The sequence below is a fragment of the Dipodomys merriami genome, unplaced genomic scaffold, assembly GCF_024711535.1.
Source record: "Dipodomys merriami isolate MVZ:Mamm:240054 unplaced genomic scaffold, mDipMer1.0.p SCAF_33, whole genome shotgun sequence".
Taxonomy (NCBI): domain Eukaryota; kingdom Metazoa; phylum Chordata; class Mammalia; order Rodentia; family Heteromyidae; genus Dipodomys; species Dipodomys merriami.
The window spans coordinates 5918428-5936966 of record NW_027204826.1 but is presented as its reverse complement, the minus strand read 5'-3'; the positions used below and the strand labels follow the sequence as shown (position 1 = coordinate 5936966).

The 18539-nt window shown below is 53.4% G+C and overlaps 1 protein-coding gene across 4 annotated transcripts in view; it reads left to right on the top strand.

Moving 5' to 3' along the window:
• The window catches only part of Coro2b (coronin 2B), a 65884-nt gene that overhangs the window by 15632 nt on the left and 31713 nt on the right, over positions 1 to 18539 (top strand). For 3 of the 4 annotated variants that reach the window (XM_070043023.1, XM_070043021.1, XM_070043022.1), the window contains exon 2: positions 15849 to 16049. In XM_070043023.1, the coding sequence (XP_069899124.1) occupies positions 15849 to 16049 (201 nt within the window). Of the gene's footprint in view, positions 1 to 10333; positions 10362 to 15848; positions 16050 to 18539 lie in introns of those variants that run through there. The other variant, XM_070043020.1, reaches the window with a different exon arrangement.

Sequence of the window (18539 nt, the reverse complement as noted above, 5' to 3'; positions counted from 1 at the left end):
CTGTAGACTGAGAGCCTCCTAGCAGGGCTCTACTGCTTGAGACAATCTTCTCACTGTCTTCCTCTGTCTCGTTCTCACTTTAGTTATTTTTCAGATAGGGCCTTGAGTTTTTGTCTGGGACTGGCTTCAGACTGAGATCCTCCAGCCTGTATCTCCTGAGGTGAGATGACAGGTACTACCACCAGGCCCAGTTATTACTATTTTATTTAATATCGGTTGAGTTGGGGGGGGGTCTCATGTAACTTTTTGCCTGTGCTGGTCTTGAACTGGGATTCTGGGCCAAGATACTGAGATCTTGTCTCAAAAATAAAAGAAAAACCAAAAGATTGGAGGAGGGCGGTTATGGGTCCAGTGGTAGAGTGATTGCGTAGCAAGTGCCACCAAAATTTAAAAAGCAAAGTCCTCTCTGGGACTAGCTGGCAAAGCTGGGGACCTCTGTATAAAAGCTGGATTAAAAATTAGCTTTTTCTGGGCACCACTAGTTTGTATCTGTAATCCTCAATATTCAGGAGGCTGAGACCTGAAGGATCTCAGTTTAGGACCAGACAGGGCAGAAAAAAAAATCTGCAAGACTCCATCTCCAGAATAACTAGCAAAAAGTAGGGCTAGAGGCATGGCTCAAGTGGTAGAGTGCCTTGAGTTCAAATACCAGAATCTCCTCTAAACAAAAACAAACAACACTCCTTACTTCTGTGTGAGTTCCACCCAGCCTCAAATTCCAATGCCAGAAATCTACCTTTTGAGAGCAAGGAGAAAGAAAGGAAGGATTGTGGGTGATTTTCTTCTATGTGCTGTTCTGCATTGTGCATTCATTGCCTTGATAGTTAGGGAACGTTGAGCAAACGTTTAAGAACTCCCTAGAAAGCGAGGGGGAAAAAAATCCCAATTCCCAGCTGTCCAACACCATCCTGGGTGCTGAGGTGGTATGGTCCACAATTGTAAAAGCTGTTATCAAAGACACATAGAGCAAAGCAGTGTCGCTTCTGTGGAGAGCAGGCTGACAACACATATGACAGGCACAAAAATGTCCATCTGCTGTGATCTAGGAGTCCTACTTCTGGGAATCTGCCCACAGGAAGTAATCCTGAGGAAGAGGAAGACTCTGTGCATCAGGAAGTCCCTCACGCCACTACAGACAGGAAGCCCTCGAAGGACTAAGGCATGTGACTGGCCAAGCAAGGCAGCCTGCATTCAGGGAACATTGTGCAGCTATTAGTAAGCACAGTTCCAAAACAAGGGCTGGAGGCGTGGCCCAAGTTGCCTGGTAAGCACACGGCCCTGAGTTCAAATCCAGTTCTTCCCCAAATTGCAATTCCAGCTGGGGGCTGGGGGCTCGTGCCTATAATCCTAGCTACTCAGGAAAACTGAGGTCTTGAAGATCCAGGTTCAAAGCCAGCCCAGGCAGAAGAATGCACTAGACTCCATCCTCAAAATAACCACCAAAAAGTAGACTGCAGTCACGACTGAAGTGAGAGAGTACTAGCCAGGCAGGCATCAGGCCCTGAGTTCAAACCCCACTGTTCCTCATAAAAGAAATCAGTAATTGTAAAGCTGAGTGGAGACTGGGTGGGGAGATTCCAGGTTTTGTTGCCTGAGGATTACAACTGTGCAGAAGTGCTTCCCAAAGTCCAGAGACTGGAAAGGGAAGGAAGGACTGTCAGGAGGGGTCTGGGCCCATGATGGGGGGAGCTGCCAGGGGTCCAGGCTAGGGAGGTGGAGGGGGGAGGGAGATGGCCAGTTCATTTCTGGACAGGTGGCATCAGAGATACTGAGAGAATCCAAAGGGATGGATTGGCTGGGGTTGGGCCTTGGCAGATGGATGAGGAGACAGAAGGGGCCAGAATGATCATGGCCCTGTGAATAAGGGCCTGAGGAGCAGAGCTACAGTGGTCTTGAGGGACATCCCTCCACGAGCTACTCCGTTATCCTACACCGAGTCCTCTCCACAGAGGATGGAGGAAGGAACTCAGCCGTACCACGGGCCCTGGCGTCAGGGTATGTGAGAGAGTCAAAGGGGTAGCTGAGAGCTGTGGAATTGTGGGTAGCATGGAATTGTGGGTAGCTGTGAGGTTGAGGTGGCCATGGAAGAGTCAGAGGAGATAAAGTTTTCTAACTTTTCTGTAGACCCCTCAGTGTTTTCCAACGCTGGGCCCAGCCAGCGCGTCTTCCTCTGCTCTGTCACCGTTACCACTGTCCTGTTCCCAGATCATCCTGTGCTTCAGCAAAGGTGCAGCAGCATTACAGGAAGTTGTGGCTGTGGTCATCCAGGGGCAGGGGTGAGTTGGTGATCTGGGGCAGGATGTACGGGCAGCCTTGGGGGCCTCTTCACTGTTTCTGACAGCAGCTGGGGTGGGAGGGGACAGACCTGTGGTGTTCAGTGCCTGGACTTGAATTGGAATCTGCCTGTGTCATCCAGACTAGCCATGGAGCCATCCCCAGCATCGGTCCATGTGCAAGCCCCTCCCTCCATCCCATTTACTGAGTAGAACTGGCCAGAGGCAGCACCGAGAAAGCAGGCCCATGTAGGACCTGCACCTTCAGAGCCCTCCAGGAAGCTCTGGATGTAGAGGTTTGTGGAGACCAGCTCTGTCACCGGGGACCCTGCACCCCCAATGCCAAGCAACCCTGGCTGATGTCCAGCCCAGAAGAGTTAGGACTTGTACAGTGTCTCCAGCATCTGGTTTGCAAAACAGAAAGTTGAGCCTTTCTTGACCCTGAAGTTCTGTATTTCCTCCCAGGTGCAAGTTGAAGAGGGTCAGCAGGGGGCTCGGGCCTGGACATGTCCTTTTACTGTCTGTCCCTGAATTGGCGTCCCAGGCCCCTTGCTGCCTGGGCCCATCCATCATCCCAACTCCTTTCACCTGCTGGCTGTCCACAGGCCCCTCACTCCTTCCTTAAGACCCTGCTTTGTGCATTCTGCACCCACCCTCTCTCTCCCCTCCATACCTGGCCCCTGGCCCAGCACCCCATGCCAGCAAATTGTGTTTGTGGAAAGCTGGTCTTGGGCCGGATGTCTGTGGTTTGGGGATGGGTTGAGTGTTCCCTAGGGTTTATGTGTTGGAATTCAGTTCCCAGTGTGAGGTAGGAAGAGGGTGGAGATGAAGGACCATCTGTGGTGGTTAGAGTGGAGCCTCTGGGGGAGGGAGGAGGCGATCCTCAGGATTAGCTGAGACTGGGTGGAGCTTGTGAGACTGGGTGGAGGCAGAGACTCTGCTTCCGCCTGCCCTTGTAACGGACAAGAAGACAGTCACCATGCAGCCCCTCAACCTACAGCCTTCAAAACCAGGAACCAAAGAACCCTCTTTCCTTCTGCAAGTTATCCAGCCTCGGATACTTTGACACAGTAACCAAACACAGAGGAGCACTCGGGATCCTGTCTTGTTTCCTGACCTGTGTGGCTGTTTCTCCTCCTCTCCAGAGGAATCCACGTTTTCTTTCACTTAGCAAAATGGCTTATGCTTCATAGGATAAGATGCCCCAAGGCCCACTTGAATGTCCGTGTGTGTGGAGTAGACTTGGCGGTCAACACAATGCCAGCCCAGCCCAAGTATGTCCACAGACAGATGTAGAAATGGGCCCCCAACTCAGAAACCATCACCAGACACCCAGAAACGTCGTACCTTCCTTTTTGTGGGCCCAGAAGCAGCCGAGGGAGGAAGGCAACGGGGAGAGAAAAGCAGCATTTTGTGTGAGCTTTGTTTGTGTCAGTGAGGAGTTGGAAAGCTGTACATGTTCTGAATGACTAAACCAAGTGGGAGGGACTGTGTTCCCATCACCCAGGCCAGTGTGTAGGAATGGCTCTTGGTGTGCATCCATAGCTTGGAGACCATCACCATGACTTTGCCTGCTGGGTGTATGGTTTTTTTTTTTTTTTTATTTTTTTGTGAAGCTGGGGGGTCAAACCCAGGGGCTCATGCATGCTAAGCAAATGCTATACTACTAGGCTATATACCCAGTTTTTTTTTTTTAAATAACTGTGTCTTTTTCAGGTTATAAAAAATAATGTTTTGCCGGGTGGCTCATACCTGTAATCCTAGTTACTCAGGAGGCTGAGATCTGAGGATTGCAGTTTGAAGCCAGCCTGGGCAGAAAAGTCCCCATAAGACTCTTATCTCTAATAAGCTACTCAAAACAGCTGGAAGTGGCGCTGTGGCTCAAGTGGTAGAGTGCTAACCTTGAGCACAAAGAGGCTCAGGAACTTGGCCTAGGCCTTGAGTTTAAGCCTTAGGACCGGCAATAATAATAATAATAGTTCTAGAAAACGTGGAAAATCAGAGAAGTGTAGAGATGAAATGGAAATAGCACCTTCTGTGCTGCTCCACCCAAATACCACCCTTGGGACCTTGTGTCTTCCTTTTCCTCCTTCTCCTGTGCGTTTGTGTTTGTTGTATACCCCAGCCTCGACATTTAGAATTCCCGTGGGGGCATCATCATCATCATCATCATCATCATCATCATCATCATCATCATCACTATTCTGCCTGTGAGCTGCACCCAGGCCAGCTCCATGGTATTATTTATTCCCCATCTCATCTGTTATAATATTTCACATTTTGTGATTTCTGAAATTGGGCTCTATCTTCCATTGGTGGCATGTAAATTACTTTTATGGGTTTTTTTTCCTCTTTCCCAAAGGGAGATAAAGTAATGGAAAGTCCTACAGTTGATTGAATTAGATCAGATGAAATATAGTATGGGCTCAAAAGCATCATTTTAAGCCTCTGTGATTCTTTATCAGATGAACACAGGCATATTTTATTTCACAGCCTCCTACTGGTAGAGATTTAGTGGTTTCTACTCTGTGTGTGTGTGTGTGTGTGTCACAAACGCACACCAGTCCTGGGGCTTGAACTCAGGGCTAGGGCACTGTCCCTTAGCTTTTTTGCTCAAGGCTAGTGCTCTCAATCACTTGAGCCATAGCTCCACTTCCAGCTTTTCGGTGATTAATTGGAGAAAAGAATCTCATGGACTTTTCCTGCCCTGGACTGGCTTTGAAAGGCAATCCTCAGATTTCAGCCTCCTGAGTAGCTAGGACCACAGGCATGAGCCACCTGTGCCTGACTTCCTAACTTTTTACTTTTAAGAAACAACCTGCTGGGTGCTGGTGGTTCACGCTTGTCATCCTAGCTATTCAGGAAGCTGAGATCTGAGGATTGTGGTTCAAAGCCAGCCCAGGCAGAAAAGTCCATGAGACTCTTATCTCCAGTTAGAAAACCAGAAGTGGTGCAGTGGCGCAAGTGGTATATTGCTCACCTTGAGCTGAAGAGCTGAGGGACAGTGCCCAGGCACAGAGTTCAAGCCCCATGACCAGCCAAAAAAAAGAAAAGAAAAGAAAAGAAAAGATAAAAGAAACAACCCTTTACATGAAATGTGCCCATATGTCTCTATTTTGTGATAGGTCCCTGGGCCTGGGTTGGGTGGGAGGTAGGGAGCTGTCGGCGTGAGAAGGGAGTTGGGAAGGTGTGTGGGCTCCCAGGTTTCTGGGAGGAGGGCTATGGCAATAATTGAGAAGTCTAGAAAGAGCACTGACCTGGCAGGGGAAGTCATCGGCGTTCCAGGTCATCGCTCGTCTCATTGACCTTGAACTCATGAGTTCTTATCCTCGACTTCTCTTTCTCCCTCTGTCAGTGAGAGAGAGTGAGATTGGATGTGTTCAGATTTCCTCTGGCTCCAAAGATGTGTAGCTGGGTCGTCTTAGCATGTGGGGGAGATGGTGGCAGCCCCGGGTTATACCTGAGCCTCCTTCTCTCCTCTGCCTTATTGGTGCCTGGAACAACTTTCTGAATTCCTTATGTAGACCTGGAGCACCGGAGCTTGATGCCCCTGGGGTCAGTACAGCCAGGTTGGGCATGACCTGAGATGCCTTACCTGATGTCCCCCTGCACCCCCTGAAGGCTCTCAGACACTGCTGCCAGCTGAGGCAGTAAGGGGGACTGAAAGATTAAATGAAAGATTATCAGACTTTGCCAGAGAACCACGCAGCCATCCAGGTGCAGAGAACAAAGAAAGGTTTATTGCTGGGAAAGGGGGCTGGCAAGACCCCTTCTCACAAAGGGAGAAGTGAGAAGAAGCACCGGCTATTATCTGAGGTGACCTATATAACCTAGGAGGTCTAGGAGGGGCTAGAAGGGGCTAGGAGGCGGAGACCCTGGTGTGGACGTGTGGGCCAGGGGCTTCATTATGGCGGACTAGGATTGATGGCTGCTGTCCAAATAGTAGATAAGGGTCCTGCAGCTGCCCAGAGCTGAAGGTCACTCTAAGGGGCTCTTATTGCCTTATATGGTAGTGGCTGCCTCAGAGGAGTGCCATCCCAAGGTAAAGGGGGTTGGAGGCTGATTATTTACTGCCTTTACTGCATGGACTTGGTGTTGCCTGGGAAGGGAGCGTGCTAAGCTGTGGAGAAGGGAAGGAGTGGACTAAGCTAGGGGAAGGGAGCTCATTTCGCTAACAGGGACTGACTGCAGTTGTAGTTGTGAAACCAACTGGCTCCTCCCAAAATCAGGGTCAGGAAAGCTGAACAGAAGTTAGAAACAGTGATGATGATCATTCTGTCTGTTCTAATAAAAGGCCCAAAGTGGCATAAACAGAACTGAAGTCCCTTTATCTCTCATGCTACAGTCTGAGCCCTTAAATTAGTACCTCTCCTTTTTCAGTGTTGTAGGACTGGATCCTTCTCTCTTGTGTGATGTTCCCACCAGCACGACCACCTGCCCACATGTGGGAAGGGGAAAGGAAGAGGAGAGAGGCTCCCCTCCCTTTTTATCCTTTGATCAGGAGCTGCCACTTACCACTACTATTCACACCTGATTGGCCAGAACTTTGTCAGTTGACTACAAACCAGGTTGCAAAGGTGCTTGGGAAATGTAGTATTTGTCTCTGCTTAAAAAAAAAAAAAAAGAAAAAACCTTAAGACTTTTACCACTATGAGAGAAAATAGAACCGAATTAGAGGGAAATGAGCAATCTCAGCAAAAAGCTGGATCTTCCAAGTCAGCACGTCGAGCCTCCAAACAGCTGTGGGATGGCAGAAGCTTCTTATTAAAAGGCCTTTTTTTACCAAATTGAGGCTCGTCAACATAGACCAACCCTGGCACTCAGGCACTGCCTCTCCTTTGCTTCTAGACAGTCCATCGATTCTGTATCTGTGGGGATAGGCTTGTGTGGTTTTGTTCTACCTAAGTATCTTGCAAGAGAAAGGATGCTGTAGTGTCTTGTAGGGAGTGCACAGTATGTGCTCAGTCCCCACTCTGTTCTCCTGCGGATGCATGGATGCAGGTACACAAGGAGGCCGTGGGCCATGAATGCTTGGAAACCACTGCCCTTGAAATGGAGAGGCTGGGTCTCACTGGCACCATCTTGGCCACGTGGTGGATAGGGAATTGGGTTTAACTGGCGCCATCTTGTTCTTCTGGTGGAGGAGGGTGAAGTCCCATCTTCCAGGTGATGGACATGCTTGCAACCTTATTATACAGGCAAGGGGGTGGGGACTTGGACGATAAGTTACTGGACCTGCCAGTCTTGGGTTATGAAGTCTCAAGCTCCCTGTGATGACCCTCCCTGTCCCCCTGACCTGGCCCTATTTAGCTCAGGCACTAGCTCAGGCACCATTACACCATGACTCATGTTCCTGTGTCCGGTCCCACTTTGACTCTCCATTGGAGTTGATCTGGCTTATTGGTTTGTTGGTTTGTTTTTCTGCTCTTTCTTTCCTCTCCTGCTCACATGGCTCAGTTTTCTGATAATAAGTATATTTGAGGGGCTGCAGATATTCTTTGGTTTTTGTTTTGTCGATCATGGGGCTTGAATTCTGGGCCTGGGCGCTGTCCCTCAGCTCTTCAGCTCAAGCTAGCACTCTACCACTTGGGCCACAGTGCCACTTCCCCCTTTTTCTGCTCATGTGGTGCTGAGGAATTGAACCCAGGGCCTCATGCATGCAAGGCAAGCGTTCTACCACTGAGCCACCTTCCCAGCCCCAAGGGGGCTGCAGATCTTTGTGACAAGAGTCCACCTGCAGTTACCAGCTCTCCAATAAAGACTCCTGATTTGACCTCTCAAAATGTGGCTTCCTTGTTTGTTGCGACTGAGTTACAACACCCGAAACACCAAGAGAGGGGAGTAACACTTGCCCAAGGAGGAATGAGGGCCAAGGCCAGGGAGTTCTAAATGACTCTCTACTGGCCAAGAGCAGAAAGTGCCCATGCCTTGAGGTCAAGGACTGGAGCTGCAGAGAGACTGAAGGATTGGAGACTCCGGGGGGGCCTCTGGACACTGGCCTCTTCTTCCCTGCACTGGGGAGGGGCCTCTCTGCGGTCACTGGGGCGCTTTGTGTCCTGACTGTGCCCCTCACAGCCTCTTTGTGATGGGTCTGCACCCATGTGTGAGCCGGAGGCTAGCCCGGGCTTGTGCCCATGTGTGACGCAGCCGCCACCAGGACAAAGCTGCTGTGTGTGAGAGCCGGGTGGGGCTGGGGCCTGCTCTCCACCAAGTCCTGTTTACCAGGCACAGAGAGGCTAGGGATGGCATGGGGGGCTTCTCAGTGGAGGCCCTGAGAGGAGCGGGGTGAGGGGGTCATGGAGGATGACAGCTTTGTTCAAGTTCAGGGCCGTCTGGTACCCAGTTCCTCTGCTCGCCGTCGGCTCAGGACGCACTGCGTGGTCCTATCTGGGGCTTTGCAGCTGCCTCCCCTGCCCCAGACGGGCATGAATTCCCTAGGGTGCCTGTAGTTTGTCCTCGGGCCTTGGGTTCCCAAGTGACAAGACATCCCTTATCAGAGTGGACGGTCGGCCATCCACGGTGGGCCAGGAGCCTCTGAGGGCACCCTGGCTCGGGTCCCAGTGTGTGTGGATGGCATCCGCAAGGACTTCCACCTGGATACCTTCATGAGTGGCACCAGTACCCTTCTAAGCACCCTCGCCCCGTCCTCTTGGGTGAGGAGGTAGCTGGAAGCTTCTATCTAGGCACAGTGAGTGAGTGGGCCCTCACCAGGTGGCAATCCTGTCCCCACTCTGTGACGACTGAATGGACTGAAGACCGAAGACCAGGGCCGCCTGCTGGACGGATGCCGCCTGCTGGGCTGGATGTAGACCCACTGCTGGGTGGATGCGGACTGGCTGACTGCTGGATGGAAGACCCGAGCTTCCTCCGACGAGGAGGGGCAAGGAGGCGGCCGTGGAGAGTGCCTAGGGCCTAGGCAGGGTGTCACCACGCCTCTCTGTGCTGACTGTCCCCCATGAGGCCTCCGCTCACCACCCTGATGCTCCCTTCTTAGACTGAACGCGAGGGGGAGGTTTAAGAATCTTGAGTGCTCCGGGTACCTGCGGCTCACACCTGCAATCCCAGCTACTCAGGAGACTGAGATCTGAGGATCGAGGTGTAAAGCCACCCCAGATAGGGAAGACAGTAAGACTCTTATCTCCAATTAATCACCTAAAAGCTGGAAAGGATCTGTGGATCAAGTGGTAGAATGCTAGACTTGAGCACAAAAGTCCCAAGACTAGCACACACATCTACACACACACACACACACACACACACACACACACACACACACACACACACACACACCTAGGGGTAGCAGGTATAGTGGCATACACCTGTAATCCTTGCAATCAAGAGACTGAGGCAGGAGGATTACATAGCCAGAGCCTCACAGTGAGCCTCTGCCTCAAACAAAAAACTAAAAATTAGGGTTGTAGCCTTGTGGGAGGCCAAGGGTTGGATCCCTAGCACTGGAAAGAAAAGAAAAGAGAAAGAAAGAAAGAAAGGAAGAAAGAAAGAAAGAAAGAAAGAAAGAAAGAAAGAAAGAAAGAAAGAAAGAAAGAAAGAAATCTCAGACAGGATACAGATGGCTCAAAGACGCTGTCCTCCCCAGCTGCCCTACTTCCTTCTCTGGAAAGTTCTAGCCTTCTTCTCAGTCTTATTTATAGATTTCCAAATCCTCCTGTGCCTCCCACAGAAGGTACAAGGCCTTGCTCAAGGTCACGCGGGCCCCTGGGGTCTCTAGAGGCCTGACCTGCTAAATCCCCTTTGTCCTGGCTGCTGGCTGCTGGCTGCAAAGCCAGAGGGTCCACTGTGTCGAGGCCCCGCTTCACTGCCTGACCGGCCACGAGTGCTTTGTGTCCATCCGTGGTCCTCGGCACACCCAGACAGCCCCGGCAGCAATCACCCAGGATACCTCCCACATTCAAGGTCTTGGTGTGCTGGGGGCCAGGGCTCTTGCCTGGCAAGCAAGAGGCTCACGTGGAGGAGGAGGCAGGAGGGGGAGGTGGACGCTGTGTCCTTAACTGCATTTGGTTCTGGAACCAAATCCACACAGCCAGACCGATTCCAACTGTGCAGATCTTGGAAGTGAGGTGTTGGAAGGTGGGTGTGGGGAGCGCATCGTGGGGGTGTGCATGCCGCTTCAGCCTACGCTGCCATCCCAGGTGGCACCTGACTGCCCATCACGCAGGCCGAAGAGAACCAGCCGGGTCAGAGCCGGGTCAGGCCAAGAAGCACTTGGGGAATTTGGGCCTCGCCCTTTCAGTCTAGGGCACAGAAGGTGCTGAGGGATGCGGGTATGGGAAGGGGTGTTCTTGTTTTCATTTGGAACCCTGTATTGCATATTAATTCTGGTGCTGGGGGAAAAAGAGCAAGAACTGACTGATTGTTTGGGTTAGAGACGGCAGAGGAGCCCCGTGGTTCAAGTGGTACTTGAACCAGATCGAGGAGTGGGGTGTGGGGGGTTTCAGGAAACAGGAAAGATTGAAGCCAGTGCGTGAGCAAGGGTCCGGTGAGCACCAGAGGAGCCGGAGCGGGAGATGCGGTGTCTTCCCATCCTTAGGGTGGGGGCCAGGACATAGAGACACAGGGGAGTGAACCCGGGGCACAGTGGTAAAGCAGGGTTTGAACTTGCAAGGCTGCCTTGCCGTTGGAATGGGAGGTTCCTCCTCTGGGGCTAGGTATTTATAGGCAGGGCTTGTCTGCTGAGGAATGAGGTCAGAGCCCTCCATTTACAGAGGACGTCACTGAGCCCTGGGTGGCAGCTTCTCAGGACTCTGGCTACCTGGTTTGTGTCTCGCCTGTGGGTTCAGGTTTTCTGGGTGTAGGAAAGCCGAACTGGCTTAGAAGTGGATGAGGACCCGATCGATGGCCAGCTCTTGCCCATCTCTGAATGACTGAGACAGACTTGCCTGTGGTGGTGACTAATGTTTATTCTCTGTCACATCTGGTGCACAGGCCTGGCCCATTCCCTCCTCCCCCTACCTCTTGTGGGTTCTTAGACCTGGAACACTGATTTCACAGTTAAGAGGCCCCTGAGCCTGGAGAAAGCAGGTGGTTAGTCCCCATGGCCGAGCGCTCATCGCCAAGCAACGGAGCTTGCCAGTCTTTCTCTGATAGCTTCCTGTGGGTTGCCCCCTGGGATTTGTGCCCACCCCCACCCAGCAGCCAAAGCATCTCCCCAACCCCCCGCATGTGGACATAGCCACGAACGAGCTCCCCATACCCAAGCCCTTGCGTATGGACACAGCCACGAGCACCCCACACCTGAGCCCAAGATGGGAAAGCAACGCTGCCCATGTGCTTTTTTGGTGATCCAGCTATAGAAGCAGATTTCATCATCACCTGCTGGATATGATAAGCCATTTCTGAGAGCTGAGGACAGAGTGTGGGGCGGATGTAGTGATTATCCCAGAGGAGGGGAAAGGCCAGCTTCCATTTCTTGAGAGGCTACAAGGGCCCTCAGCTGTAAAATAGCAGCTGCTTCCTTCCGGGCTCTCTCTCTCAGAGGGAGCCCCACGTGGCCCAGGGCCCCAGCTAGGGGATGCCAGGAGCCATGACAGGATGCCAGGAGCCGTGCCCACAGCCAGAGAGAAAGGCCAGAGCCTCTTCCTGCCCCTCCCTGCAGCTGGTACCCAGCAGAGCCCAGCAGGGCCCTCTCCTCCTCTCCAGGTGAACTCCTGGGTTATTCCGCCCTGTGGGAGGAGGAGGGAAGATGGCAGCACACTTCTAGCTAGGGTGGCAGAGCCAGGGGTAGGTTCTGACCCTACACTCCCGTCCATCGGCTGATCTGTTCTCTTGCTCTAGCTATGCAGTTCCATTCATTCATTCCTTGTTCCACAATGCCCTTGGACCCTTTCCAGGGGAGGGAAGCGCACAACCTCCCATGGCAGCTTCCTTTTCCATCTCAGGCACTTCAATCAGTCCAAGAGGCCTCCCTTAGAGGGAGCGCAAATGTGGCACTCATTGGTTCTGAGAGGTTCAGGGAGCCACCGCCATCTGGGCGAGGCGTAGCAGGGGAAATGGCCGGTTTTCATGTCCCCGTTCACTCACTGTGCAGACGTCTGGGCAGCAGCGCGCTTGCAGCCAGATGCGGCCCTTGGGCCTCTCTGAGCACACAGGGTGGTGGCATCTGTCCCCACAGCCCACAGCAGCTGAGCTCAGCCCTCAGTGATGGAGGTGGGAAGCAGAGCTCAGCTTGCGTTCTGAGCCTGGCCCAGTCTCTAGGCCTGTGGCCTCCACCCTCTAAAATGAGCAAGCTCTGGCCAGCTGGCCCCCTTGTCAGAGGGCTGACCAGTGCTTGCTCGCCCATCTCCTCGCCTCTCCCTTCTCAGAGGACAGATCAGTCATGGAGAACTTTCAACCCAAATGGAGAAAGAGCTTTGGACTCAACTCATTTATTCTATTTTTATTTTTGTTGTTGTTATTGTTGTGAGCCTTGAACTCAGGGCCTACTCTGTCTCTGATCTTTTCTGCTGTAGGCTAGCACTCTACCACTTTGAGTCACAGCACCACATCTGTTCTTCTAGTGGTTCATTGGAGATAAGAGTCTCTCTCAGACTTTTCTGCCCAGGCTGGCTTTGAATCATGATCCTCAGATCTCAGCCTCTTGAGTAGCTAGGATTCCAGGCGTGAACCACCAAGTGTCTAGCTGGACCCAGCTCTTAAAATATTTATAGGAGGCACAGGAACAACTTTGGTGAGGGCCTAAGGTCAACCAGACCTAAATAGCTAGGACGTCTTATGAGACAGTGGCCTGGTGTGTTCAAAAGGTCGGTGCCATTGTAAAGCCACAGGTAGCTTTCATGTTGTTGAACAAAAGAAGCAACAGAGATTGTTCCAGACCACAGCCATAGCACCGGGCCACATTGGCGCCACCTGGAGAACCTGGGGACCCCAACCACTGGCACTGCACAGAGAACCTGGAGTCCCCGATCACTGGGCTCAGGCACTTGGGTTCTGATGGGCTGAGCTTTCCTGTCCACCTCCACTAGACTGGGCGCCCCCTCCAGGAGGTGCTGGGCTGACACTAGCCAGGAGCTTGGCAGGGCTTCTCCACCTCCAAGGCCCTACTGGGCGGACCAGGAAGATGAAAGGGAGAGGGAGGGTCATCAGCCCTGCCCTGGCACAGAGGCCTGTTCCCATCAGGGAAGGCTACTAGGGGTGGAGGGAGAGCAGAAGCAGAGGTGTTAGTATCTACTTCTGAGACCTGGCAGGAAGGAGTTTGCAGGCCAGAGCAGTGCTGGCAGGGAGCAGGTCAGGGAGTGAGCAGGTTCCACACATGTATGGGAATGGTGGAATCTAGAATGTTCTGCCTGGAAGGGAGGGATACAGATGTTTTTTCTTGGACTTGGTTCCATTGACTCCACGGTGCCTATAGGTCGGGTATGCACTGTTCTGTCTTCCTAATGCAATTAAGCACATGACCGGCATCATCTCTGGGACCTTGAGTGACCCCCTGAAGCCCACTGTGGGAATTGGTGATGCCATCGGTGAGGCGTTCCAGGGCCGCTCTCCCCAGCGTGACTTCATGCAGATGTTTGCGAGCAGAACTCATTGGACAGAGAAGGCATTTGGGGGTGGAATTCTGTGTGGGCAAAGGTAGGGAGGAGGGGAGGAGCGAGCCGAGGGAAGATGGGCCTGCAGGGACAGAAGAGAGCCTGGGAAGGGGAGAAGGAGCTGGGGCGGGAGGGAGAGGAAGGGATTTGCTGAAGATGAGATCTCCTGGAAGACGTTGACCTTCCTCGACTTCTGTGTGTCCCAGCTCCTGACTGTATTTCAAGCAAACGCAGAGTTTTGGGTTCGAATTCTCCAAGCTGATTTCTTAGTCCCGTGGTGCTATTTCTGTCTGGGAACTCAACGAAGACATTTGCTTGCTTTCTGTCCTAAGATGGTCAGGAGGCCCCAGGGTCTATCTGATCTTGGCAGCGGGAAGGTCATAGTGAGCTCTGGGCTCTCTCTGCAGGGCTGCATCACATAGGGCTTTCCTATTGGGGTGTCACCTGCAGCAAGGCTGGACTAGCCCCCCTTCCCCCCCCCACCCCGCTGCGCCGTCCCCTCCCCTCCCTGCCACAGCCAGAGCCAGAGCCTGGGAGCGGGGCCTGCTGGCCTCTGGGAGACTTTCGTCCAGGCTGGACAAGGAAACAGTAGGAGGGCAAACTTCAGTCGCCTTTCAGTGTGCCACTTAGAGGGTGGTAGGGCCACCAGACCAACTTGCTGGTGGTGGGGTCCTGTCCACAGAACTCTGAGCTCAGTGAACCTGAGCTGGGACCCCAAAACCTGGATATGTAGCAAGTGACATTGGAGGCTCAAGTGTTCTACCCTGCTAAGTGGTTTTATTACAGGTGCGTCGTGGGCCCCTGGGATGTGCCGCAAAGGCCACCTGGCATGGTCTCCACTTCACACGGCCCCCTCTGTGGCTTAGGTCATGTCACTGAACCACTCGGTGTCAGAGGACACTCTGTAGAGCCATACAGTTTCTGAGGTGCTGCTGTAGGTTAGAAATTGTGTTGAAGCCAGGTGCTGCTGGTGGCTCACGCCTGTCATCCTAGCTATTCAGGAGGCTGAGATCTGAGGATCGAGGTTCAAAGCCAGCCTGGGCAGGAAGGTCCATGAGACTCTTATCTCCCATGAACCACCAGAAAACCGGAAGTGGTGCTGTGGCTCAAAGTGGTAGAGCACTCGCCTTGAGCTGAAATGCTCAGGGACAGCGCCCAGGCCCAGAGTTCAAGCACCACGACCGACAAAAAAGAAGAAGAAGAAATTGTGTTGAGAATCATAAGAGAAGGTGACAGTGTGGGAAGGGCTGCCCTGCTCCACCTCTGCCACATGTCACTCCCAGACTGTATGGAGCACAGCTTAGATACTATGTGTGTACCTTGCACGTGTCCCATGGATGCCCTTCGTGTGAGTCCTGCACCTGTCCTACGTTTGTCCTGTGTGTGTCCATGTGTCCTGCGTATGTCCCATGTGTGTCCTACGTGTCATGTGTGTGTCCCGTGTGTGCCCTGTGTGTCCTGTGTGCTCAACACGTGTCATGCATGTCCTACATGTGCTACATGAGTGTCTCACGTGTGCCCCACATGTATCATCTGTGTGTCCTGTGTGTCATACGTGTATCATGTGTGCCCAACACGTGTATCATGTGTCCTACATTGTCCTGCACATGTCCTATGCACCCTCCGTGTGTCCCACATTTTGTCCTATGAGCCACACACATGTCATGCATGCGTCGTGTGTGTCCTGTGTGTATACCCCACACGTGTCCCATGTCTGTCCTGCATGTGTGGCTGCCTTTCTGTTGAAAGACACGTTAGGACCTTACTGTTCTGGAAGGTGGCTGAGCGTGCAGAGCCAAAGCGGGCAATGTGCAAGCATGTGTCCACTAGACTTTGCTCCTGAGGCCTGCAGAAGGCCCGTCCCCTGCCATGTTCTGAGAGTGGACACCCCCAGCTCAGCTCTGCGTGGCTGACCTCAGAGCCCAGAGCAGTGCCCAGCACAGTGCTCAACTCACTGCCCCGTGCAGTGCCCAGTGCCGGCACTTCCTGAAGCGGTGGCCAGCCTGACCCATGTCTCCCTGGCCCCTCACAGATGTCCTGGCGTCCGCAGTACCGCAGCTCCAAGTTCCGGAACGTCTACGGGAAGGTGGCCAACCGGGAGCACTGCTTCGATGGGGTCCCCATCACCAAGAACGTGCACGACAACCACTTCTGTGCCGTCAACGCCCGCTTCCTGGCCATCGTCACGGAGAGCGCGGGAGGCGGCTCCTTCCTGGTCATCCCCCTAGAGCAGGTAGGAGGCCTGGGCTCTCCTGGGAGCCGGGAGACTGGACATGGCTTTCCACAGTGCACCCCAGGGGGGCCCGGGATGGTCTCTGCCCTGGTGTCCGCAGCCTCTTCCCAGGGGTGGACACACTGGTCCAGGGCCAGCATCCACAGCTTGGCATCCTGCCTGGCCTTCTGCGTTGGTTCTGGAGGGATGTAGACCCTGCCATGGGGGCACTGGGTACCTGGGAAAGTGGTGCTGGATTCACAGCCTCCTGCTTCTGTCTGCACCTCTGCCTTCGGGGCTGCTCACGTGAATGTGGCTCAGCCCAGATCTGGTGATGTTAAAGCTGTGGACACTCAGGCAGAGGCCGCGAGGCCCCGTGGGAGGTGGTGTGCCTCAGGACAGCGCCGCTGCTGTCAGCCCTACTCGTTTATGGCTGAATTCCCCTCCTGCCACTCACCCCACTCCCGCTGTGCTCAGATGCTTGAGCAGGGTGAGGGGGACTGTTTCTGAGATGCCCCCAGCAATTGCTGTGGGGTCCAACTTGTAGTTTTCCCCCATAGGGCAGGGGTCTGGGGCAGGTCTAGGCCAGGCCCTCCTTCCCACCAGAGGGGCAGTAGCTGACCCCGAGGACAGGGCCTGGCAGGCAGGGCTCTGAGGACCAGCGGCTGGTGAAGGTATGGGTGTGGAGGGGGAGGCAGGGAGGGGAGGGGACTGAGGCTGATGAAGGCATGCAGGGGGGTGGGGAGCAGGGAGGGGAGGAGACAGCCATCTGACTTCCTCCAGGTGTTGGTAGCTCTGCTCGCTCTTATACCCCACAGAGGGGTGGAGAAGGGGCCAGGGCGGGGGCACTGTTGATTAGAGCCCTGTCTAGGCTCTCCATTTATCCCGCAGGAGGAAGAAGGAATGACTCCCAGGAAAGGGGAGGTTCGTTTATCTTCAGTTTCCCTCCTTCACACAGAAATCTCCCCTAAAAGAATTCTGTACATTCATGAACACACTGAAAAGACTTTGGTCACTTCCCGAGGTCCCTGATGGGTCTTTGCACTTTGGTGAGGAGCGGTGAATGTGTGGTATTCTGCCCTCTGCAATCAGCAGGCCACAGAAAAGGTCTCCTTTGTGTTCTTTAAAAAAAAAAAAAGGCTGGGCATGTGGCTTAGTGGTACAGTGCTTGTCTAGCATGCATGAAGCCCTGGGTTCGATTCCTCAGTACCACATACACAGAAAAAGCTGGAAGTGGCACTGTGGCTCAAGTGGTAGAACCCTAGCCTTTGAGCAAAAGAAGCTCAGGGACAGTGTCCAGGCCCTGAGTTCAAGCCCCAGGACTAGCCAAACACACATACACACACACACACACACACACACACACACACACACACACACACACACACACACAAAACCCCTCCCCAGTGCCTCCTGTCTTCCTTTCTTGCTTCTTTGAGAGGTTCTGGCAGAGGAAGGGAGAACTTGCAGCACCCCAACACCCCTGAAGGTCCCCACATTCTAGAAAGCCCAGAATTTTTCAGGAGCCATCCCACCCAATTCCCTCAAAGCCAGCTTGCTAGGACTACAGCTTTTATGATTTAAAACTCTGCAGGTAGCCATGTGCTGGTGGCTCACGCCTGTCATCCTAGCTACCCAAGAGGCTGAGATCTGAGGATCAAGGTTCAGCCCAGGCAGGAAAGTCTGAGAGACTCTTATCTCCAATAAACCACCAGAAAGCCAGAAGTGGCACTGTGGCTCAAGTGGTAGAGCGCTAGCTTTGAGCTGAAGACTGAGGGACAGCACCCAGGCCCAGAGTTCAAGCCCCACGACTGACAAAAAAAGCCAAACAAAAACTCTGCAGGGCACAGCCCTAGCCAGAGGTTCAGAGACACTCACCCTGGTCCAGCCACCCATCCTCTGATCAGCAGGGAGGACCACCCCCATCTTCTTTTTTTTTTTTTTTTTTTGTTGGTCGTGGGGCTTGAACTCTGGGCCTGGGCGCTGTCCCTCAGCTCTTCAGCTCAAGGCGAGCGCTCTACCACTTGAGCTACAGCGCCACTTCCGGTTTTCTGGTGGTTTATTGGAGATAGGAGTCTCACGGTCTCTCCTGCCCGGGCTGGCTTTGAACCGCGATCCTCAGATCTCAGCTTCCTGAGTAGCTAGGATTACAGGCGTGAGCCACCAGCGCCCGGCGACCACCCCCATCTTCTACCAGGAGAAACTGGGGCTGCAGTGGCACTCAGGAGCAGGAGCCGGACCCCATGACCTTTCACTGCCAGGAAGCCGGCCAGTGCCCCAGCCTGGCTGCCAGCAGATCCCGACAGAAGGGACTTGTCCTCAGCTCTTGTTTCAGCTGCTGCTGTGAAGGCCGGAGCCTGGTTTTCCCTAGTTAGCATTCAGCTCCCGGCTCTGCCTCTCTGGAGAAGACATTAAGCTGCAGCTGGGGTACAATCAGCACCCTGATTGCCTGGCCCAGCTCAAGGAGGCTGAGGAAGGTGTGAGGCACCAGGCACACTGCCCAGAGGCCTC